Raw genomic sequence first — 26,561 nt, 5'->3', positions numbered from 1 at the left:
CTGCTCGTGCTCTCTCTCTGACACTCAAAAAAAAGAAAAATGAAAACCTAAAAAAAAATTCTTTAAATGTAGAAACCTGGAAGCAAGCAAGATATCCTTCAGCTGGTGAATGTATATATAAACTGTGGTAAATCCAGAAAATGCAATATTAATCAGCAATAAAAAAGAAACTATCGAGCCATTAGAAGACATGGAGGAAACTTAAATGCATATCACTAAGTGAAAGAAACCAAGCTGAAAAGCCTGAGTACTGTACAACTTGAACTACAAGACATTTTGAAAAAGGCAAAAACTAGAGACAGTAAAAATATCTGTGGTTGCCACTGGTTAGGGAGAAACGAGAGATAAATAAAGCACGGAATTTTTAGGCCAGTGAAACAATTCTGCAGGATACCTTAATGGTGGGTACATATAATTATAAATTTATCCAAACCCACAGAATATGCAACACTAGGACTGAAACTTTGCTGACAAAGGTATGTCAGTATAGGCTCATCATTGTCACAGATGTGCCATGTCGGGGAAAGACATCTATAGTAGACAAGGTTGAGCATGTGTGGGGATAAGAGGTACACCAGAACCTTGTACTTTCTACTGAAGTTTGCTGTGAACCGAAAACTACTCTAAAAAAAATCAACTCTATTAACTTTTAAAAAGAAATCATGTTTTCTTCCATCTAAACCGTCTCACTCAAGGAAATAAAAATCATCAACCAACTACATAAATGCAAATCAGCCTAAAAATGGTGAGGGATTGGATTTCAAAATTCATTTCCTCCTAAATCAGTGAACTAATTTCTTCTAAATTTTTTAAAAATGTTCTTGTGCCAGGAAAAAGTCTGTCCTTTTATTCAGACTGTCTCTCACAAAATGAAAACCTTAATATAATTTGCAAAACATTTAAAACTCATGTTCACTGAGAAAATTCTAAAAATAGTAAATACCTACCATTTTGGCAGAAATTCATCAAATTTCCAAAATGGAATAAAGTACAACTGACCCTCAGACAACATGGGGATAAGGCACATTGACTCCCCGGCACAGTCGAAAACCCACATGTAAGTTTTGCTCCTCCAAACATAACTGCTAATAGCTTACTCTTGACTGGAAACCTTGCCAATAATATTAACAGTCAATAAACATATTTTTGTTATATTATGTACTATTCTTAAAATAAAGATAGAGAAAAATGCGTTATTAAGAAAATTACAAGGAAGAGAAAATACATTTACAGAATTATACTATATATAGCAAAAAAATCTATATATAAGTGGAACCATGGTAGTCAAACCAGTGTTGTTCAAGGTTCAACTACAAATGATCAGAACATTTTAGAAATTCACTTGTTTTATAAATAAAAAAAACAAAAACAATACAAAAAAAAACTCCTTATGGGACACCTGAGTGGCTCAGCCGATTAAGCATCTGACTCATGATTTCAGCTCAGGTCATGATCTCATGGTTTGTGAGTTCTAGTCCCATGTGAGGCTTAGAATTCTCCTTCTCTCTCTCTCTCTCTCTCTCTCTCTCTCTCTTTCTCTCTCTCTCTCTCTCTCTGCCCCTTTCCCACTCACATTCATTCATTCATTCTCTCTCTCTCCTTCTCCCTCTCACTCCCTCTCTAAAATAAATAAAAACTTTTAATAAATAAAAGTAAAGAAAAGAAAAGAAATTAAAAATAGAACAAAAGCTAGCATAGCCAGACATAGGAACGGGCACACTGTCATGACATGATGTAAAAGAGATAGAGGCAAGGTCCTGATCAGGTGGGGTCCTTACAGGCCTTCGTTAACAGTTTGGGTTCAGTATTAAATACAGTGAAAATCTATCGAAGAGTGTAGACAACATGTTTCAAATTACATTTTACATCACTCTAGCAATTTAAATGGTTATAAGTGATTGCAGGATGCAAATACAAATGCTAATCACAACATCCCAACAAGATAAAGCTTGGTAATAGCAGAGATGGTAAAAGACAAATTCTAGATATATTTGCAATTGTTTCAGAGAAGAACAGTACTCGCCCATGTCCTTGGAAATCCCTTTACCATATGAAAGTTAACTGAAAAAGAATGAATTCTTTCTTTAATGGTCTGATTCAATTTCAGAGAAAAGAGAATGACCTGATTTAAATTTCAGCTGGGCCTTATCCTAGATAGAGACGGTTATGTAAGTTAACTTCTTAAAGCTATCAGCAACATTTTACTCACCTATAAAATGAAAATAGTAACATCTACATTTCACAGAAGAGTTACAAGGTTTGGATGTTTAAAATCTCTCTATACATTTTGTTCATACACAGATGCTCTGCAAATGTGAAGAGTCAACCCCACCCTTAGTAACAGCATTTTTTAAAAGGACTGAGTGCAGGAGATACTTAATACCAAGGAATGCATTTCTGATGGTGGAATTTCAAGCAGGGTAGCAGAAGATATTTTGAGGCAGGAAAGCATTTCCCTAAAACCAACTGTTTACCCCACCTACCAGGACATAAAGAAGCCTTCAGAGTATTATAAATATTTATTAAAAACTTGATCCTCAGAAAAATAAACTATTATATACTGATGAATTATCATTAAAATACCATATAATCCAAATACAATGAAACCATTGATCTTAACTGGTCTAAAGCTAACAATGAAACAATAAAATAGTAAGTACTTTATTAAGTACTTTATTAAGCAGCAATTTCTTACACTAACAAAACTATACTCACAGAAAAGAAAAATCCTAAAGATTTTCACTGGAGCACATGTTATAATCAATTCTTGTAACAGCTAGGTTTAAATTTGCCATTAAAACATTTTTTTAATGTTTTTTATTTATTTTTGATACAGAGAGAGACAGAGCATGAGAGGGGAAGGGGCGAGGAGACACAGAACCAGAAGACAGGCTCCAATCTCTGAGCTACCTGTCAGCACAGAGCCTGACACGGGGCTCAAACCCAAGAATGTGAGGTTTGACCTGAGCTGAAGTCGGAGGCTAACCGACTGAGCCACCCAGGCACCCCTAAATTTGCTATTTTAAAAGTAACACTTAAGAGCCAATGTCCGAGAAGCACCTGGGTGAGTCAATCAGTTGAGCATCCAACTCTTGATTTCAGCTCAAGTCATGCTCTACAGGTTTGTGAGTTCAAGTCTCGCATAGGGCTCCTTCCACTGAGAGTGCAGAGCCTGCTTGGAATTTTCCTTCTCCCTCCCTCTCTGCCTCTCCCACACATGTACTTTCTCGCAAAATAAATACACTTTAACAAATAAGTGAGTAAGTAAATGCTTATGTTTGCTTACTTGCTAAAGAATAAAACAATTGAATATAGACTGGTATTGAGACTCGTTACCACTGAAATAAATAAATGATTTATTTGATATAGTGGGGGCTCAATTAGTGTAAGGGCTTATCTCATTTTGGACTTTTTAAAATTAGTGAATGTTAAACACTTAAGACAGTAAAGGTTTTTCTAGTAACTTCTTTTGACATGTAACAATTCACTAGACTTTTTATTAATTTTTATTAAATTCAAACTGAACACAGAGGAAAAATTAGTATGATTTTCAGAAAAGAAAAAGTATTACCATTCAGATCAATATTATGACACGAGAGTGTTTTTTTATCCACACAAGCTAATCTGTTTGTTCTACAAAATACCTTTTTTTTCAGTTGCTTACTTAAAGGACACAATAAAAAGATAATTAAGCGAACATCTGAAAAACAATATGCCTATATTGGTTAAGACAACTTATTCTGAATTTTTTAAATGTTTGTTTATCTTTGAGACAGAGGGAGAGTGTAAGTGGAGGAGGGGCAGAGAGAGAGGCAGACACAGTTTCCGAAGCAGGCTCCAGGCTCTGAGCTGTCAGCACAGGACCTGACGCGGGGCTCAGACACATGAACTGTGTGATCATGACCTGAGCTGAAGTCAGATGCTTAACCAGCTGGGCCACCAGGCGCCCCAAGACAACTTATTCTAATTTAGGATTAGCAGGAGAGGCAGGGAGTTGAGGGCTTGTGCAGGGCATTAAAGATCTATTTTTCAAGGCATCTGAGTCACTTTATATTTTTATATCTTTTATTTTTTTAATGTTTATTTTATTTTTGAGAGAGAGCAAGTGAAGGAGGGGCAGAGAAAGGGGGTCTGAGGATCCGAAGTCATCACTGAGCTGACAGCAGAGGGCCCAATGTGGGGCTTGAACTCATGAATGGTGAGCTCAGGACCTGAGCTGAAGTTGGACACTCAACCAAGTGAGCCACCCACATGCCTTGAGAGCATATTACTTTAAAAATGCTTGATATTCTCCTCGGACACACCAACGTGGCTAAATGAGACCTGTATGACAGGTATCTGTTCCAGGCTCATGTTATACTAGATTTTAATATTGTTACTATCACTCAGACTATATAATGACTTGTCATTGTAACCAGATGGCATGGACTATGTCCTACAGAGGCTCCAAATTTGAGGCTTCCACTTAAGGAGCCTCTGAAGACTTCCTCAACTTTAAAGAAAACAGACATCCAGATCCAGTACGTAAACAGAGCCCCAAACAAGCTGAACCCAAAGAGAACTACACCAAGACACATAATTTAAATGTCAAAAATTAATTAAGAGAGAATCTTAAAAGCAACAAGAGAAAAGCCAGTAGTAAGTATAGGGACCATCCATAAGACTATCAGCTGATTTTTCAGCAGCCAAATGTTCAGGCCAGAAGGAAGACACATGATATATTTAAACTGCTGAAAGGAAAAAACCTATAACTAAGAACCGTTTACCAGCAAAGTTTTCAGTCAGAACTGAAGGAGATAGAGAGTTTCCCAGACAAGCAAAATTTTAAAAAGTTCACCACTAAACTGGCATTAGAAGAAAGTTAAAAGGATTTCTTTAAGCATAAAGGAAAGGGCCGTAACTAAAATAAGAAAATTACAAAAGAAAAATTTCCCTGATAAAAGCTAACATATAGTATAAATGTTAGATCAATCACTCATAAAGCTGGTATGAAGACTAAAAGGCAAATGTAGTAAAATCAACAATATGTATAATAACTAGTTAAGGGACACACTAGGTAAAAAAAAAACCTGTAAAATATGAATTCAAATACATAAAAGATGGGAGTGGGGAGTAAAAATGTAGTATGTTCAGAATGTGTTCTAATCTAAGGGACCATAAACTTAAACAAACTACTATATACAAAGAGTGTTACATATGAACTTGATATTGACCACAAGAATCTATAATAGACACATAAAAAAATAAATAGAAAGTAATCCAAACATAACACTAAAGAAAGTCAAGTTACAAGGTAAGAGAACAAGAAGAAATACAAAAATAATTAGGAAACAATTAACAAAATGGCAATGAATACAAAACTATCCATAATTCTTTTAAATATAAATGGACTACATGCTCCAGTCAAAAGACAATAGGTCACTTAAATGGGTTAAAAAAAACAAGACGTATCTATATGCTGTCTATAAAAGATTGACTTCAGACAGTAAAGACACAGTCTGAAAGTAAAAGGATGGAAAATAATACTCCATGCAAATGCAGCAAAAAGAAACTGGGGTAGCAATACTGCTATCAGACAAAACAGACTTTAAAATAAAGACTATGACAAGAGACAAAGAAAGACATTACATAATGATAGACATCCATCCAACAAGATAGTGTAACAATTGTAAATATCTCTATACTCAAAACAGAAGCCCCTAAATACATAAGGCAAATGTTAACAGGCAGAAAACAAGAAACAGACAGTAATTCAACAATAGTAGGAGACTTTAACACCCCATTTACATTGGTGGATACAGTGTCCAGACAAAAAAATCAATTAGGAAACAGTAACCTGAAATAGTGTTTAAGATGAACTTGACATACATACATATAGAACTTTACCAAAACAGCATAATACACATTCTTCGCAAGCGCACACGGAACATTTTCCAGAACATATCACATGTTCAGCCACAAAACAAGTCTTAATAAATTTTAAAAGACTGAAATTATATCAAGCATCTTTTCCCACAACAACAGTATGAAACCAGAAATCAATTACAAGACAAAAACTAGAAAAAAAAAAAAACACCCAATCATTTGGAGGGCAAATAACCAACTGATCAATAAAGAAATCAAAATAGAAATCAAAAAATTCCTGGAAAAAAATGAAAATGGAAACACAACAGTTCAAAATCTTAAGGGAATAGCAAAAGCAGTTCCAAGAGGGAAGTTTAGAACAAAACAGGCCTACCTCAAGAAAGAAGAAAAACCTCAAACAATCTAAACTTACACCAACAGAAATCGGAAAAAGAAAAACAAAACCAAAGTTAGTAGAAGACACAAAATAATAAAGATCAGAGCAGATAAATGAAATAAAAACTAATAAACATTAGAAAAGAGCAATGAAACTAAGTGTTGGTTCCTAGAAGAGATAAACAAAATTGATAAACCTTTAGCCAGTGGTGCCTGGCTGGCTCAGTCAGTGAAGCACATGACTCTTGACCTTGAAGTTGTGAGTTTGAGCCCCATAATGGGTATAGAGATTACTTAAAAAAATAAAATCTTTAAAAAACAAAGATATTTAGCTGACTAATCAAGAAAAAAAAGGGGAGAGTCAAGTAAATAATATCAGCAGTGAAGAGATGGTAACCATACTTATCATGCTGATCACTTTGTATCACATATAAATATCAGATCACTATGCTGGTACACTTAAACAATATAATATTGTATGTCAACCGTACTACAGCATACTAATTAATGAATGTTTACCAAGAGATGATAACAAATGGAGGAATGCTTTACAAATAAAAAATTACACAAAATTGTATATATACCTCTGTATCTGATTATAAAGTACAACTATGGAAAACAAAGCAAAAATATAAAAAAATGTAAGCAGAAGCTATCTCAGGGCAGTAGTGTTAGGGCAATTTTATTTTTTTTTCTCCATTTCTCTTATTTTCCAAAATTTTTAAAAGTATTTTTATCATAGAAACTCATAAACCCCACTACTAAATGAGAAAAAAAAGATATATGTCCTAAAATATGTTCACCTGAATGGTATCTAAACTCTCTCCACTGATGTCATAAAAGAAACCTGACCGTCACTCTCAGTGTATTTCTATAATTATTTATTAACACTTAGGATATGCTTGCAAATTTCAGAGTAGTTAACCAAGTACAAGTCATATTAGAAAACAATAGAATAGGGGAAAAAAACACACACTAGACTGAGGTTCAAATCCTGGTCTTTCTCTTTAATTTTATGACTCTAGAGAAGTTAATTAACATTCTTGAGTCTTAGGTTCATCATCTATAAAATGAAAAACAGACTGTTTACCTCACACAGTTGTTGTAAGAATTAAATTTATAATGCGTGTTGCAAAAATCTGTGTACTAGACAGACACAAAGATAATGAAAATGCTTACCGAATTTGAATCAATTCAGCATGAAAGACATGGTTTACATTTCTGAATTAACAATTTAACAAGAAATAAACCCTGAGAGGCGGAGGCGAAAGCACAAGTTTCAAGTTTCAACGATAAGACCTGAAAGAATCAATATTATTTAACCTCCAAAACGTGGGGAAAAAAATCACAGGTTTTTCAGAGTTTTCACAGAAAACTGGCCATTTTCTAGGACAAAATAACAAGAGAAGACTAGCTTAAGATAAAAGACAAATACATTTAGTAAAGTAAAAAGAATTCCGAGTTTACTTTAATTAAAAATTAGAAATTAGCAAAAATATGCAATATGTGAAAAAATAGATTCTGGAACAGATTACATCAGCATGTAATGGTGATCATATCCTATTTGAAGACTAGGCAATCTCTTAAGTCTATTCTAGACTGTAAATTCCACTGAGATGCAGGAAAAACTGACAATCAGGAAACTGAAGTCCCTAGAAGTTCCTGCTAAGATTTCACAGAACTTAGAAAAGCCACATCAGTAATCTGGGCCTTAATTTCCTCATTGGTAAAAATGAGAGGGTTTGATTATGAGTCTCTATAATTTTAGTTATTAAAAATATATGATTCTAATTTAATATGATTTATGGCTGACACATATGGCAAGAATACAGAAAGTAAGCTGGGGGAGGGGTGCATCAATGAGTACTTACAGTGCTACAGGGAAGTACAATGATATTATTCCACTGCAGTAAATTACTACTTTGATGTAATTAATAGCATACCACGTTCTCTGAAATTTTATAAGCAGTTTGACAAGACACTTGCAAACATGAAATAGCCTAAGTAGCTAGGTAACTAATTCGCTGAAGCAGAATCAAATGACAATTATACATGCTGGCATATGGTTCCAAAATACCATGCTTACACCTTTTCAAGTTCACTTAAAAATGTAGTACAAGTACCTGTATTATTTAGTTTTGCTTATGAGAAAAGTTATGCATTGTCAGAACATATGGAAATTAATGGTGAGAAGGAAAGGTGCTAAAAGATATTAGGTCATAGAGGGATTAATAAATTCATTACTGACGTGCCAATCATGTACTATACATTAAGAAGATATGATTTATATTACTGTATGAGTAATGGTTCACCACAGTACACATGAAATTTTCACTTAAAAAATAAGTCAAGAAATAGAAGCATTTTTATGAAACATGACACCAAACTTAGTGATTCAGAGCTGCCTACTTCCTTCAAGAAACCAAGATGACACACAATAAAACATGTAAAAACAATATGAAACTTTGGCCATCTTATTTCTATATGAGCTAAGTTCAATTTCCAATCTCATATTCTATTTTTTTTTTATTTTTCTAATGCTTATTTATTTTTGAGAGAAAGAGAGACAGAGTACAAGCAAGGGAGGGGCAGAGAGAGAGGGAGACACAGGATCTGAAGCAGGCTCCAAGCTCTGAGCTGTCAGCACAAAGCCTGACACAGAGTTCAAACTCACGAACTGTGAGATCATGACCTGAGCTGAAGTCGGACGCTTAACCGACTGAGTCACCCAGGCACCCCTCCAATCTCATATTCTTATACTATAACAGGGACCAGTAGCTGATTCATTTAATCTAATCATCAATAGACAATGTACTTATTTCCTTTACTCTTACAAGAAGAGATTTCAATTACATCTATAAATTAAGGATCTGTAAGACTCATTCTATTAATTTCAATGCTGAGTACATGCAGAACTGCCAATATGATGGGGACAAAGAATAAAACAAAAAATCTGTGTTGCCATAGTCACTGGTATTCATCCACAAATGTCTAAAGCCTTAAAAACTTTCTAAAAATGCAGAGAGAAGATATGCAAGTTACAATACTAAACTGTGCATTCAATGTATGAACACATTTATCTCTTTTTTAACAATAGTCATGAAATGTCCAATTTCACTTCCGTATCACACAAGCATCTTTCTGCAAATTCTATTAGCCAGTTGAAGAAATGCACTAAGAGGAGCCTCTACTTCCACAAAATTACCTGACAAGCAATGTGCACGAGGTAGACCAGCTCTTTAGATTCACAGCCATTTTTCATTACTTCACTCTGCTCTTCTGAAAGCGAAAGCTATGTCAAAAAAAAAAAAAGGGCAGAAGAGAGGGAGAGTCATGATTAATGAGGAAGAATAAACGAGGCATTCAGTAATACTTGAACCCTCACGTTAACTCACTGTAAGATACGCCTTTTAATGGAAATCTATTGCTTATGGAAGACAAAATGAAGAATTCAGGATTTTTTTTAAATGTTTCTAAACATTTTTCTTAAAAAATGTTTCTAAGACTTGTCTTTGTAACTTAAATCTAAACTAGCACATCTGCATAGCAGAAATAAATAAAATATATTCATTCGAGAATAGGTCTTCACCTCCTTAATTTATTTAGTACATTTGTGAAAGGAAGGCAGTAAGGTGGTCACTGAGAACATGACCGAGTGGGTAGAGCTCAGGCTCTATTACAGGGATTGGAAACTGACTTCCCAGGGACCAGGATGGGCCTGCAGACACACGTCACTTCGGACTTATCATGTATGCCTGTACACTGGATCTTACTTTTATTTGAACCAGCAACTAAAATTTGGAAAGTGGCTTCATATGAAAAATACACATTTTCCTTCTGAAAAATCACAAAATCTGAAATATTGGGCCCATATTCTCATATGAGCAACAACTGGCTAGAACTGAAAAGTGAACAAACCCTTTAAATGAGGCATGTACTCTCCAGAAGACTTTGCCACAGAATTAATTACTCTTCAGTTGTCCCCCAGTATTTAGGCTGAGTGTTCACTGCCATTCATCACGCCGCTTGCTTTGTGATATTTTTTTCATACATCTCTCTTCTCCATTTGTTATTATGTTTATGAACTCTGCTCCAGAGACACGCAGTCCTGAGTTCAAAAGTGTCTCTAAGTAGCTGTACAATATTGACCTACCTACATAATCTCTCACCAGGAAAGTGGGAACAATATAATAATGCCTATTCTCAAGTTTGTGAGGATCAAATGAGATACTGCATAGAAAGTATTCACCAAGATGCCTGGTACTCAGTAAGTATTTAATGTAAATATCATTATAGTTAATATAAAAACTTAAAAAACAAAGGCATATTCTCTATTTTTGAAAGCAGGATCACTGAGGTATTAAAAATTATTATGGTATTAAGAAGTTCACAGGATAATGATTATTCTCACTGTAGCCAAAATAAGCCAGCTTCACTACAAAATCATACTATAAAAAAAGAATTAAGGGTGAGAAAAAACCTAAATGAACAAAGTTGCAGAAAGTGACAAGACATTCATGAGACAGAAGAGATTAGATTCGTGCTCAGATGCCTGGTACAGATGCAGGAGGACAGGGTTAAGGAGAAACCAGCCAAACCCTCAAGACCGCATATGGACTGGAAGGATGAACTAAAATTCCAATGAAAACCTTGTAATGGAGAGTCAATGCCCACCCCAGTCCCAAGTGTATAGACAAGATCAGTGCACCAAAGGCCGGGGGCGGGGGGGCGAGAGGAGCAGGAGAACAGAGAGAGAGGAACCTGTGCAGTGTGCGGAATCTCCCCGAGTACACGGCAGCTAACCACCCTAGATGGGGCACAGGGCAAAAAAGCTCAGAGGGCCCTGTGAGGCACTGAAGACTGAGACAAAGAATGAGCACATGCTCTCCCCTAAGGGAGACCTGACCTAAGTCAGAAAACTGGTGGCTTAGCAGTAAAGCTCAAACAGATCTTTAGATATCCCATCAATTTTCACTTTCCCCCACTGGGAAAAAAAACCCCCACAAGATTTCTGAACACCTAATCCATAAGGAAGAATATAAAATTTTTGGATGACAGTTAACTACAGGGGCTCAGGGGTAGCTCAGTCAGTTAAACGTCTGACTCTTGATTTCATCTCAGGTCATGCCCTCACAATTTCTGGGATTGAGCCCCATGTTGGGCTCCACGCTGACAGGGCAGAGCCTGCTTGGGATTCTCTTTTTCCCTCTCTCTCTCTCTCTCTCTCTCTCTCTCTCTCTCTCTCTCTCTCTTTCTCTCTCTCTCTGCCTCTCTCCCTGCCGGAAATAAAATTTTAAAAAATGAAAAATAAAAATAAATTAAAATGTCAGTAACTACAAAAGAAGTTAAGATTGGAAATAAAATCAATCTTTCTAAACAGAACTGGGGAGAAGAGAAGAAACTTCCCCAAAAAGGCAAAAAGATGAATGTGGAAGAATGAACAGCAAAGACAGATGGTCAAATGATGTCAGTAAAATGGCAGAGTAGGCAATTCCAAACTCCAGGCCCTGCACAGAAACATGAACAAACAAGCAAAAACTCTCCCAACCAACTTTCTCAGCACTCCAGAATATAGCAAAAGGTTTACAATCACCAGAGAATGCTGAATTAAGAAAAAGCCAACTTAAAAACTCTGTGGTACTTTCACCTGCCCTTGCTCCACGCCTCCTGATCCCAGCAGCACTCCTGTGGATAGCAGCCCTAGCCCCAAAATAGAACACCCCCTTCCCTGGGTCCAGAAGGAGGAGAGACATCATTGACAAACGACTGTATGTCCCTTCTAATCTGTCTGGCAGCTACACGAAGAACTGATACAAGGCACACATCTCTTTTTCACCTAACTTAGAACTCATTCAGGGATTTTAAAAAGCAGCATTGCTAAGATATTATAAAATAAGTTAAAAGTCTTCAGTCATACGAAGCAACAGATTATAGTTAAAACATAATACAGACCGCTTAAAGCCCAGGAGAAAGAGCTGAGGAGAGATGTTCCTTGGGAAACGAGAACATTCTAAAGTGCTTGGGTATATTGGGGCATTTAGAAACCCATGAATGTATTCAAGGTAGGACACATACACAAAAGATGTAGGAAGACCTAGGCTTTCACCTCTACTCTCCGGGCTAAGTCAGAGCTATAAAGGAGCCTGGTTCATTACTGAATGTGTGTCCCAATACAAAGCAAGTATGCAAAGACTGGAGGAAGTGGCTTTTTATTCATTTTCTTTATTTTTTATTTTTAGTTCTTGGCATCCAAGGAATTCCCTGACAAAATACTACCTGAACACAAATAAAAGAAGAAAGACTTCAGTGAGCACATATGACACAGTCTTTTCAAAAATAGTCTAGAAAAGTCACTAAAAACACAGACTGCAGCCCGCAGTTTCAAAAACAGCAAACCTGTGGTGAGAGAGAGAATCTGATTCCCAGGGTTATGACATTATAATATCCAGTGTCCAGTGTACAATAACAACAAAAATCACAAGAAATACACGGAAACCGGAAGACATGGGTCATTCACATGAAAAAAAATAAACCAACAGAAGCCATCCCTGAGAAGTCTAGATATAGGACTTAACAGATATTAAATATACTACATGAAACATACTCAATTAGCTCAAAGAAGCCACAAAAAAACTAAAGGAAACTTGAAAAACAAATGATAAATATCAAGAAGAAAAAGAAAGTAAAAAAGGGAGCAAAAATTAAATCTGGGGAAAGACTAAAAATCCTAACTAAACTGATCTAAACACTAACTAAAACTAAAAATTCACTAAAGGGGTCAACAGATTTGGCAAGAGGAAGAATCAGCTTACTGAAAGCCAGAGTAAGTCAAAATACAGGTTTTGCCCAATGACCACAAAGTAGAGCATTCCTTTGAAACCTTACAAAAATTTTTTTAAATGTTTATTTATTTTTGAGAGAGACAGACAGAGCTTAAGCAGGGGAGGGGCTGAAAGAGAAGGAAACACAGAATCCCAAGCAGGCTCAGGCTCCAAGCTGTCAGCACAGAGCCCGACGTGGGGTCAAACTCACAAACGGTAAGATTATGACCTGAGCTGAAGTCTGATGCTTAACTGACTGAGCCACCGAGGTACTCTGTCATTTGTTTCTGGAATTTTTTTATGTTTGTTTATTTTTGAGAGAACCTTTGAAACCTTTTAAAAGCCGAAAATGAAATAAAGCAAAGAGTAGCCTCTGCTTTTCAAAAGTCTACATTACAACACCTTATTTTCACAAAAGACCTCCATTAGTTGCTACCTGGTTTTGCTAACTTAAAAAAACCCAAAAAGGATTTATCATTTATGAAAAAGCCGTTACTGTACTAATGTTGGTCTTCATCAAAGCAAAGTGGTAAAATGAAAAGTTTCAGAGAGCAGGATACACCTATATACAGTCCAAAGAACAAAAAGAAAACGTTTTTAAAAAGTGAAATGTGGGGCAGCCGGGTGGCTCAGTCAGTTAAGTGTCTAACTTTGGCTCAGGTCATGATCTCACTGTTGGGGAGTTCAAGTCCCACACAGGGCTCTCTGTTGTCAGCACAGAGCCCATTTCAGATCCTCTGTCTCTCTCTCTCTCTGCCCCTCCCCTGCTTGTTCTCTCTCTCTCTCTCTCCCTCCCTCCCTCCCTCCCTCTGCCTCAAAAATAAATATAAGAAAATTTTAAGGGGTGCCTGGGTGGCTCAGTCAGTTAAGTATTTGACTCTTGGTTTTACCTCAGGTCATGATATTGCAGTTTGTGAGTTTAAGCCCTGTGTCACGCTTAGTACTGACACTGTGGAGCCTGCTAGGGATTCTCTCTCTTGCCTCTCTCTCTGCCCCTCTCCCACTCATATGCTATGTCTCTCTCTCTCCCCCAAAATAAATAAATAAACTTTAAAAAAAATAAGTAAAAATAAGGAAGATGGAAGAATAGGATGAGGCACCTCTGTGGCTAAGTCAGTTGAGTGTCTGAATCTTGACTTCGGCTCAAGTCGTGATCTCACAGTCGTTGAGATCAAACCCCATGCCAGGCTCCATGCTGGACATAAGCCTGCTTAAGATTCTCTCTCTTCTCCCTCTGCCCCTCCCCTGCTTCCTTGCAAGTGCATGCTCTCTCTCAAAAAAAAAAAAATTAAAAAGGAAGATGGAAGGAGAATAGGAGAACCACGACTCTAGATCCCCCACACAAAAACAGGCACTAGTAACTATCAACACACAAGAATACCTTTCTGAAAATCCCAGAACTTGGGAGGTGAGGCCAACACAAACACTTAGATCACAAAAATTAAGAAAAGTCACATCAGAAGGTAAAGATGAGTGATTTCATGATGACTATCACCGCTTTCCCAGGCCAGCACAGGATCACACTAGAAAGGATTCCCTAGGACTGTGGCTGTTCCTTGGGAGAAAAGAGCCCATGAGAGATATCCAGCTTCTCCAGTGCTCAGGGGATCTTCAGGAGGCCCATTCCTGTCTTTCCTCACAGGGAACACTGAAGGAATTGGCAGAGGGAGACCATGTAGGGTCACTTACTAACAAAGGAAGCAGGTGGGACACAGAGCAACCAGACAATGGTTATTGGTAGCATGACACTGTGGCACCATGTCCCTGCCGGCAACCTTGCCTGATAAGAAAGCCCCACCAGCAGCTCTGCCCATCTATGGAGCCAAAACGCAGAGAAGCCCAGGGGCTACACTTATCAGTTTTGCCTGGTTGGGGTCTCCAATCAACAGACTAGCCAACCATAGAGCAGTCAGTAACAACACAACCAGATTGCAGAGCCTGGCTTCCAGCCTGTGCCCAGATGCAAGGCACAGTTTGTGGCTCTGCCCAGGCTGGGAGACCAGTCAGTGAACACTCCTGACAAGGTACAGACAGGAGCCCTGACCAGGTAGAAAATCTAACTAGTTACCCTGACCAAATACAGCAAATAACCTGCATACTCCCTTTATCACAGAGAGAAGCCTGAGTCCCTGCCCTAAAGCACAAAACACCCTTCAACCTATCAATCACAGAGTTCAGCCTGTGCACCCACCTAAATATAAATACCAGTCTGGCACCATCTGGCCATGCAGTACAGACTGTGACCACAACTGACCTGGCATGATGACTGAGCCCAGGCTGCATCCCTGTGCAATCACAGACCCTAGCATGTAATAAGCACTACCTAACCCAGGAGCCCAACAGGTGATCTCACCCAATGACAGGGCCAAGCCAGCAACCCACCTGACCTCAAACATCAGAGACCCTAGCAGAATTCAGTGCCTACCCACAGATGCTACTAGCTGTCCCATTCAAACTCACAAGCTGGCAGGTCTGTTGAAAGTCTTTCCCTGTCAAATATACCTATAAAAACGGGAAGAGGTGACCACTTCCTCAAGTGTGCAGACACCAATGTAAGAACACAAGGATCATGACAAATCAGGGAAACATGACCTCACCAAAGGAATAATCATCTAATAAGTAATGCTAGAAAAGAAAGATCTAGGAGGTGACAAAGAATTCAGAATGACTATCTTAAAGACATTTAGTGAAATGCTAAAAAAAAAAAAAGTTAGTGAAATACTTTTAAAAAAGAGAGAAAGAGACAACTAAACAAACCTAGGAAAATATTATATGAACAAAATGAGAATTTAAGATAAAGAAATAATTTTGGGGGGTGCCTGGGTGGCTCAGTCAGTTAAGCATCTGACTTCAGCTAAGGTCATGATCTCACAGTACGTGACTCTAGACCCCACATTGGGCTCTGTGCTGACGGCTCAGAGCCTGGAACCTGTTTCAGATTCTGTGTCTCCCTCTCTTTCTGTCCCTCCTCTGCTCACACTCTCTCTCTCAAACATAAACATTAAACAATTTTTTTAATTAAAAAAGATATAGAAATAATTTTTTAATATGGTACCAACCATACACTTTATTTTTTATAATAGTTTATTGTCAAATTGGTTTCCATATAACACCCAGTGCTTCTCCCCACAAGTGCCCCCCACTGTGACCATCACCCCCTCCCTCCCTCTCCCCCTTCAGTCCATGGTTCGTCTTCACTAGTCTCCCTTGATCTGTGTCCCTCACTCTTCTCCGCTCTCTTTCCCCCTTGCTCTCCCCATGGTCCCCTGCCAGGTCTCTCCTGTTAGACCTATGAATGCAAACATATGGTATCTATCCTTCTCTGCCTGACTTATTTCGCTTAGCATGACACCCTCAAGGTCCATCCACTTTCCTACAAATGGCCATATGTCATTCTTTCTCATTGCCATGTAGTACTCCATTGTATATATATATACCACATCTTCTTGATCCATTCATCAGATGATGGACATTTAGACTCTTTCCATGATTTGGCTTGGGTAGAAAGTGCCACTATGAACATTGGGGTACATATGCTCCTATGCCTCAGCACTTCTTTATCCCTTGGGTAAATCCCTAGCAGTGCTATTGCTGGGTCACAGGGGACAAGCAACGATGCTCAATGTCACTCATCATCAGGGAAATTCAAATCAAAACCACACTGATATAGAAATAATTTTTAAAAGCTCAGAAAGCTCAAAGCTAAAGAATATAATAACTGCACTGAAAAACTCAATAAAGAGTATCAACAGACTCAACCAAGTAGAAGAAATAATCAATGAACTTGAAGATAAGTGTTTTGAAATTATATAGTCAGAAGAGCAGTAAGAAAAGGAAATTAAAAAGTACGAAGAAAGACTACAGACATTACAGGAAACATTAAGTGCAACAATACATGAATTACTGGAGCCCCAAGGGAAGGAGAAAAAGAGGCAGAAACTATATCTAATGAAACAATGGCTGAATGCTTCCCAAATTTGAGAAGAGATGTGGATATCCAGGTATATGAAGCTCAAACATCACTGAACATACTGAAACCAAAGATTTTTTCACTATGACAGATTATAGTCAGTCAAAAATCAAACAAAAAGAATTCTGAAAATAGCAAGAGAAAAGAGACTTGTGCATAGAAGGGAATCCCCAGAGTTATCAGCAGATTTTTCAGCAGAAATTTTAGACCATAAGAGTGTGGGATGATATGTTCAAAGTACTGAAAGAAGAAAACCAACAAGTTAATATTACACACGGCAAGCTGCCCATCAGAAATAAAGGGGAAACTTTCAAGAAATTTAAATTTAAGATAAATCTTTATCCTTCTTAACTACTGTTCTCTATATGCTGTGACTCGACAGGTAAATACATGCTATTCATTCTAAAAACAAAGTACAGTAACCTTGATGCTTTATATTAGCAAAACGCTTTGTGTCAATAACTTTCCCCACTTAAAATTTCTCATTTAGTACTACTATAATCTGTGAGTCAATTTTGTTTTAATTTAGGCTGTTCAAAAATAAGGCTGAATTTATGTATTTGGGGCTCCTAATCTTCTATTTCTAGACCAGGGCAAATGATTCTTTCTCTTAGATATATTCTAAACAGTCTCATTCCTCCTTCCTTCCAACTACTTCATTCCTTATCACGATATCCTATTCCTAGCTCATCAACTGAAGGTTCAAATTCTCAAGTCTACTAATGACTCATTTCACCCATATAATTATTAATATTCAAGTAAACATAAAGTGTTATATTAGTTTCAGGTGTACAATACAGTGATCCAATAACTCCCTATGTTCCTCAGGGCTTGTCAAGATAAGTGTACTCTTAATCCCCTTCACCTATTTCACCCACTCACCCCCACCTCACCTCTGGGAACCATCAATATGTTCCCTTAGTTAAAAGTTTGGTTTTTTTGCTTTGTCTATTTTTTTTCTCTTCCTTGTTCATTTTTTGTTTCTCAAGTTCCACATATGACTGAAATCACATGGTTTGGTCTTTCTATAACTGGCTTATTTCGGTTAGCCCTATACTCTCTAGCATTATACAACAATTCATATTATTACAAATGACAAGATTCCATCCTTTCTATGGCTGAGTAATATTCCATTGTAAATATATATCACTTCTTTTTTATCCATTCATCTGCTGATGGACACAGGCTGCTTTCATAATTTGGCTATTATGCCATAATTTGGCAATATCACTTCTCAGCCTTTCGACTAAGATCAAGTGTAAATAATGCTGCAATAAATATAGGGGCACATGTATCACTTCAAATTAGTGTTTTCATATTCTTTGGGTAAATACCCAGTACTGTTAGTACTGAATCACAGGGTAGTCCTATTTTTAATTTTTTTTTAATTTTTTTAATGATTTTTTTAAATTTTTTTTAATGATTTTTTTATTTATTTTTGAGAGACAGAGACAGTGTGAGCAGGGGAGGGTCAGAGAAAGAGGGAGACACAGAATCTGAAGCAGGCTCCAGGCTCTGAGCTAGCTGTCAGCACAGAGCCCGACGCAGGGCCTGAACTCATGAACTGTGAGATCATGACCTGAGCTGAAGCCGGCCGCTTAACCGACTGAGCCACCCAGGCGCCCCCTATTTTTAATTTTTTGAGGAACCTCCACACTGTCTTCCACAACAGCTGTACCAGTTTGCATTCCCACCAACAGTACACAAGGGTTCCTCTTCCTCCACATCTTTCCTAACACTTGTTTCTTCAGTTTTTGGTTTTAGCCATTCTGACAGGTGTGAGATGATATCTCATTGTGGTTTTTGATTTGCATTTCCCTGCTGATAAGTGGTGTTGAGCAACTTTCCATGTATCTGTTGGCCCTCTGCATGTCTTCTGCCCATTTTTAACTGGATTACTTTTTTGTTATTGTTGTTTGTCTGTTTGGTATTCATTTCTCTAAGTTCTTTATATATTTTGGATACTAATAGTTTATTGAATATGTCATTTGCAAATATCTTCCCCCATTTGGTAGGCTGTCTTTTAGTTTTGTTGGTTGTTTCCTTTGCTGCGCAGAAAGCTTTTTATTTTGATGTAGTGCCGATAACTTTTTATTTCATTTCCCCTGCCTCCAGAAACCTATTAAAAAAAGATGTTGTTATAGCTGATGCCAGAGAAATTACTACCTGTGCTCTCTTTAGGCATTTTTATGGTTTCAGGTCTCACATTTAGGTCCTTAATTCATTCTGAGTTTCTTTTTCTGTATAATGAAAGAAAGTGGCCCAGTTTCATTCTTTTCCATGTAGCTGTCCAGTTTTCCCAGCATCATTTGTGGGATTTTTTTGTTTTTAATTTCTTTAACATTTATTTATTTTTGAGAGACAGAGAGACAGAGCATAAGCAGAGGAGGGCAGAGAGAGAGGGAGACACAGAATCCGAAGCAGGCTTCAGGCTCCAAGCTGTCAGCCCAGTGTCCGACATGGGGCTCAAACTCACGAACCACAAGATCATGACCAGAGCCTAAGTCAGCTACTTAACCGACTGAGCCACAAAGGCACCCCCAACATCATTTGTTGAAGAGACTTTTTCCCCCCATTGCCTATTCTTGCCTTCTTCATTGAAGATTAACTGACCATATAATTGTGGCCTTATTTCTGAGCTTCCTATTATGTTCCATTGATCTATGTCTTTTTTTGTACCAGTACCATACTTTTTTAATTACTACAGCTTGAAGTCTGGAATTGTGATACTCCAGTTTTGTTTTTCTTTTACAAGACTGTTTTGGCTATTTGGGGTTTTTTGTGGTTCAATACAAATTTTTTAATTGTTTGTTCTAGTTCTGAGAAAAATGCTGTTGGTATTCTGATAGGGACTGCATTGAATGTGTAGACTGTTTCGGGTAGTATGGCCATTTTTTCTTTTAATAAATGAGCATCGAATGTCTTTCCATTTCTTTGTTTTGTCAACAATTTTACTCATCTGTGTTTTATAGTTTTCAGAGTACAGGTCTTTCACCTACTGGTGAAGTTTATTCCTAGGTAGTTTAATGTTTTTGGTGCAAGTGTAAATGAGATTGTTTTCTTAATTTCTCTTTCTGTTGCTTCATTATTAGTATATAGAAATCCAACAGATTGCTATACATTGACTTTGTATCCTACAACTTAACTGAATTCATTTATCAGTTCTACTAATTTTTTGGAGTCTTTCAGGTTTCCTATTTATAAGTATCATGTCATCTGCAAAAAGTGAAAGCTCTACATCTTCTTTAACAATATGAATGACTTTTACTTTTTTGTTTCTGATTGCTATGACTAGGACTTCCAGTATGATGTTGAATAAAAGTGGTGAAAATGGACATCCTTGTCTTGTTCCTTAAAGGAAGAGCTCTGTTTTTCCCCACTAAAGAAGATGTGTGGGTTTTTCATATATGGCCTTCATTATTAGACATGTGTTCCCTCTGAACCTACTTTGTTGAAGGCTTTTATCATGAGTGGATGTTGTGCTTTGTCAAATGCTTTTCCTATACCTATGGAAATGATCATAAGGTTTTTATCCTCTCTCTTTCTGATGTGCATATCAAGCTGATTTATTTGCAAATACTGAGCCACCCTTATGTCCCAGGAATAAATCCCATTTGATTGTGGTAAATGATTTTTTAAGGTATTGTTAGGTTCAGTTTGCTAATATTTTGGTGAGAATTTTTGCATCTGTATTCATTGGAGCTATGGGCCTGTAGTTCCCTTTTGTGTGATGTTTTTATCTGGTTTGGGTATCAGGGTAATGCTGGCTTCATAGGAATTCAGAAGATTTCCTTCCTCTTTCATTTTTTTGGAAAAGCTTGAGAAAAATAGGTATTCACCCTTCTTTAAATGTTTGATAGAATTATGTGTAGCCGTCTGGCCATGGACTTTGTTCATTGTAGTTTTGTGATTATGGATTCAATGATTACTGGTATTTGGTCTGTTCAAATTTTCTATTTTTTCCTGCTTCAGTTTTGGTAAGTTATATGTTTCTAGGAATTTACCCATTTCTAGGCTGTCCAATTTGTTGGCATGTAGTTTTTCATAAAATTCACTTACAATTGTTTATATTTCCATACTTTCAGGTGTTATTTCTCCTCTTTCATTTGTGATTTTATCTGAGTCCTCTCTCTTTTTGGTGAGCCTAGCTAGAGGTTTATCAATTTCATTGATCTTTTCAAAGAACCAACTCCTGGTTTCATTGATCTACTTTTTTTTAGTTTTACTTATGTTCTAATCTTTATTATTTCTCTTCTTCTGCTGGTTTGGGGTTTTGTTTCTTCTTTAAGGTGTAAGGTTAGGTATTTTATTTGAGATTTTTTTTTACTTGAGATTTTTCTTGCTTCTTGACGTAGACCTGTATTCTATAAATGTCCCTCTTAGAACAACTTTCCCTACATCCCAAAGATTTTGAACCTTTGCTTTTTCACTTTCATTTGTCTACATGTAATTTTTTATTTCCTCTTTAATTTCTTGGTTGACTTCTTTGTTTAGTAGTAGATGATTTAACCTTCATGTATCTGTGCTCTTTCCAGATTTTTTATTGTGGTTGATTTTTAGTTTCATAGCATTGTAGTAAAAAAACATGCATGACTTTGATCTTTTTGAATTTGTTGAGACTTGTTTTGTAATTTAATATGTGATCTATTCTGGAGAATGTTCTGTGTACACTTGAAAAGAAATGTGTATTTTGTTGGTTTAGGATGGAATGTTCTAAATATATCTGTTAAGTCCATCTGGTCCAGTGTGTCATTAAAAACCACTGTTTCCTTATTAATTTTTTATTTGGATGATCTGTCCATTGATGTAAATGGGGTGATAAAGACCCCCCACTATTATTATATTACTATCAACTACTTCCTTTCTATTGATTACTAACTGTTTTGTGCATTTGGATGCTTCCACAGTGGGTACAGAAATATTTACAATTGTTATATCTTCTTATTGGATGGTCCGCTTTATTATTTGGTGTCCTTCTTTGTCTCTTCTTACACTCTTTGTTTTAAAGTCTATTTTTTCCAATAAAAGTATGGCTATCCTGACTTTCTTTTCACTTTCACATCCACTTGCATAATAATGTTTCTCCATCCCTTCACTTTCAATTTGCATGTATCTTTAGGTCTAAAATGAGTTTTGTTTTTCTTAATCCATTCCATCACCCTGTGTATTTTGACTGAAGCATTTTGTTCATTTACATTTAAAGTAATTACGGATAGGTGTGTATTTATTGCTATTTGTCACTTGTTTTGTGGTTGTTTTTGTAGTTTTTCTCTGATCTTTCCTTCTATTGCTCTCTTCTCTCATAGTTTGCTGGCTTTCTTTGTGCTATACTTCGATTCCTTTCTCTTTATTTTTTGCATATCTATTACTGGGTTTTGGTTTATAATTTCTATTAGGTTTGTTATGATTTTCTGCATATAGCAGTTTATATTAAGTTGATGGGTCACTTGAGTTTGAACTCCTTCTTTACTTCCCTTCCACCCCCATCCCTCATATTTTAGGTATATGGTGTTATACTTTATGAATCTCTTGACTGATTTTTACATACATATTTATTTTTACTGCTTTTGTGCTTCCACTTTTCTTACCTTAACTATGGTCTTTTCTTTCCACTCAAAGAGTTCCCTTTCAACCTTTCTTGTAGGGCTGAGTTAGTGGTCATGAATTCCTTTAACTTTTGTTTGTCCTGCAAATTCTTCTCCTTCTAATCTGAATGGCAGTCTTGCAGGATAGAGTATTCTTGGCAGCAGGCCTTTTCCTTCCAGTACTGTGAATATATCACGCCACTTTCTTTCTAGCTTGCAACCCTGCTGCTGAAAATTCCACTAATAGCCTTGTAGAGTTTCCCTTGTATGTACTAATCTTATTTCTCTTGCTATTTCTAAAATTCTCTCTTCCTCACTCCTTTTTGCCATTTTAATTATTACATGTCTTGGTGTGGACCTCCTTGAGTTGCTTCTGTTGAAAGATTTCTATGCCTCCTGGATCTGGATGTGTTTCCTTCCCGAGATTCGTTAAGTTTACAGCTATTATATTATCAAATAAATTTTCTGTTTACTTTCCTCTCTCTTCTTCTCGGGTCCTTATAATATGTTATTTTGCTTGTTGGAATCACGGAGTTCCCTAAGTCTATTCTCATTTTGCACAATTTTATTTTCTCTCACCTACTCAGCTTGATTACTTTCCACTACTCTGTCCCCCAGGTCACTGATTCATTTTTCTGCTTCTTCTAGTCTGCTATTTATTCCATTTGGTGTATTTTTAATTTCATTTATTGTGTTTTTCCATCTCTAATTGGTTCTTTTTTATGTCTTTGTTAAGAGCCTACCTGACATCCTCCACTCTTTTCTCAAGTCCAGTAAATATCTTTATGATTGTTATTTTAGATTCTCTATCAGGCATGTTACTTATCTCCATTTTGCTTAAATCTCTTGCTGTAGCTTTGTCCTAGTGTTTCATTTGGGACATATTCCTCTGTCTCATTTTGTCTAACTCTCTGTGTCTATTTCTCTGTGTTAGAAAAGTCAGTTATGTCTCCTGCTCTTGGAAGAAAAGGCCTCATCAAGAAGAGATTCTATAGTGCCTTACAGTGCAGTGTTCAATGTTTACTGGAAGGGTGTCTCCTGTGTGTTGCATGCACCCTGCTGTTGTGGCTGAGTCAAATTTTCCTTCAGTCCAGTCATCAGCTGTGGCTCTCTGCCTATTGTGGGCAGTGTTTGTTCTCGATGATGTTAGTAGACCAGTCTGGGGCCACCTTGGGCTTGAAGTTTAGTCAAACCAGGCATCTGCCAGATATACAGTAGTACCAAGCTGCCGCACACCCCTATGTTGTCCCTGAGACACTTTGTTGGTGGGTGGACCCTGCAATCAGACTAACTTTCTGCAGCCAGCCAGCCCACTACCGGGGCCACAGTATGAGCCCCAGGATAGGAGCTACTTTGGTATGGTGCTGGCCCCCGTTGGGACTGCTTGTACTCTGCAGGCTTGTGGCCCCAGTTTGAGTGGGCTCTGGCAAAGAGTGTAATAGAGAGGACTAACCATACAGTGTCCAAAAGGTTTGTGTGCAAGCAAGAGGACACATAGTGACTGCCTGGACCTGGTGGCCACGCAGGGTATGTAGTTTTAACAAGATGGCTGCTAATCTGCTTGTAAGATGTTACCTGCTGCCAGTGCCAAACCAAAGCCAGCTGGGGGATCACAAAGTTCACATGGGATTCACAATTTTAACAACAGGAACCTATTCTCCTGCAGGAGGGGGCCTACCATTGCTTCTGTCCACCTAAACCAAGGCCCTACAAAGCATACAGGTTAACGACACCAAGTTAGCAAGATATGCTCTGGTCTTCTTGGGGAAGGAACTTGCAGCAGTGGGACTGAATCAAATATGACTGGAAATGGCAGATTCAACAAAGGGCAGGGGGGTGTGGGTAGGGAGTGTTTGCGGTTTCCCCCCAGGTGGCCAGTGTGTTTATCTTGGGGGAGGAGGCATGAAATGGCACCTACCAGCTTTTGTTCCTGGAGGAGTCTCCCAGCCATCTGTCTCTCTAGGACACAGGTTGAGATGAGTAAACTACTAACTCTCCCATATACCCCAGGTGTTTTTCAAACGGCGGCTTCTATGCTGTGTCTCTGCTGGCTTTTTGTTGTGCTGTCTCTTTAAGGGCAGGGACTCCATTCCTACTGCCTTTCAGCTCTCCCAAAGCTTTAAGTCCTGCTTGCTGTGAGAACTCAACAAAATTCAGACCCTCTAGTTTTCAAAGCCAAATGTTATAGGGATTTGGATTCCCCATGCAGGCTCTTCATTGTGAGAGTCTGTCTCTCTCCCTTCTCTGCACCCACAGATCCCCTTCTCTCACAGACAGCCCACAGGTCTGTTTTGCTCCCCACCCCCTCTCTGCCTTTCCTATCCTCTTCAATGTAGCCTCTTCTCTACCTTAAGTTGTGCTGCTTATTCTGCCAGTCTTCAAGCTGTTTTCTGGATTGTTTACACTGATGTGAGTGTTATCAAGTTGTATCTGGGGCACAAGATGAGCTTAGAATCCTACTCCGCCATCTTCCCAGCTTCTATCTGTAATTATTTTAAATGTAAATGGATTAAATGTCCCAATAGAGTAACAAGACAGTAGGTAAATGGATATAAAGCTAGATTCAACTACAAGGTGCCTTAAAAAGATTCACTTTAGCTTAAAGGACTAAAAGTGAAGAGATTTATAAACTAAACATGAAGGATTAGGGGAAAAATACTTCCTGCAAATCAAACCAAAGGACAAGTGGGATGACTATACTTATATTAGATAAAGTAAACCTTAAGTCAAAAAGTGTCACAAAAGAGGCACCCGAGTGGCTCAGTCAGTGAAGCATTCAACTCTTGATTTCAGCTCTGGTCACTATCTCATGATTCGTGAGATCTAACCCCATGTGGGCTAACAGCACAGAGCTTGCTTGGCATTTTCTCTCTCCTTTCTCTCTGCCCCGCCCCTGCTCACACACTCTCTCATGTTCTCTAACAAAATAAACTTTAAAAAACAAGTGTCACAACAAAGGTCATTAAGTAAGGTCAAAAGAGCCAATTCATGAAGAACATATAACAATAATAAATATGTACTCAACACTGGAGCTCTTAAAAATATTAAGCAAATATTTATAGAAACAAAAGGAGGAGTAAGGAGCAATACAACAGTAGTCAGGGATATTAATATCTGACTCTCAACATGGAGAGATCATCCATGTTCTATCTATATATGAATACATGTTCTTCCTAAAAATACACATGAAACGTTCTCCAGGACAGATCACAAATTATATCACAAAATATGTCTTTGGAAATTTAAGAAGACTGAAATCATGCCAAGTATCTTTTCCAACTAGTATGAAATTAAAAATTAATAACAGCAAGTAAACTAGAAAATTCACACAATATGTGTAAGTAATATTCTCCTGAATAACCAACAGGTGCAAAAAGAAATAAAAAATGAAATCAAAAAAATATCTTGAGAAAAACAAAATGGAAGTACAATATAACAAACCTTGTAAGATGCAACAAAAATAGTTTTGAGAGAAGTTAATACTGACAAATATCCATATTAAGAAAATATCTCAAATAAAAAACCTATCTTTACACTTCAAGGAACTAGAAAAAGAAGAAAAAATTAAGCCCAGTTAGCAGAAATAAATTATAAAAACAAAAAAAAAATGAAATAGGAATAAATAAAAATAAAAACGGAATGAGAGAAAAACAACATAAAACAACAAAATGGGGCACCTAGGTGGCTTAGTCAGTTAAACATCAGACTTTGGCTCAGGTCATGATTTCACAGTTTGTTGAGTTTGAGCCCTTCATCAGGTTCTGCACTGACAGCATAGAGCCTGCTTGAATCCTCTGTCTCCCTCTCTCTCTGCTCCTCCCCTGTGCTCTCTCTCTGTCAAAAATAAACATTTTTTTTAAAAAGACCAATAAAACTAGCAGGTGGTTTTTTGAAAAGATAAAACTGAAAAACTTTTAGCTAGACTGTGAAAAAGAGAGAAGGCTC

General features: G+C 37.3%; 1 protein-coding gene across 2 annotated transcripts in view; it reads right to left on the bottom strand.

Annotated features, from left to right (window-relative positions):
• The window catches only part of ARHGAP32 (Rho GTPase activating protein 32), a 197,383-nt gene that overhangs the window by 121,279 nt on the left and 49,543 nt on the right, over nt 1–26,561 (bottom strand). For both annotated transcript variants that reach the window (XM_029957580.1, XM_029957581.1), the window contains one exon: nt 9,446–9,532. In XM_029957580.1, the coding sequence (XP_029813440.1) occupies nt 9,446–9,532 (87 nt within the window). The remainder of the gene's footprint in view (nt 1–9,445; nt 9,533–26,561) is intronic.

The sequence above is a fragment of the Suricata suricatta genome, chromosome 11, assembly GCF_006229205.1.
Source record: "Suricata suricatta isolate VVHF042 chromosome 11, meerkat_22Aug2017_6uvM2_HiC, whole genome shotgun sequence".
Lineage (NCBI taxonomy): Eukaryota > Metazoa > Chordata > Mammalia > Carnivora > Herpestidae > Suricata > Suricata suricatta.
Note: the sequence above shows the minus strand (reverse complement) of the source record. Positions and strands in the feature narration are given on the sequence as shown.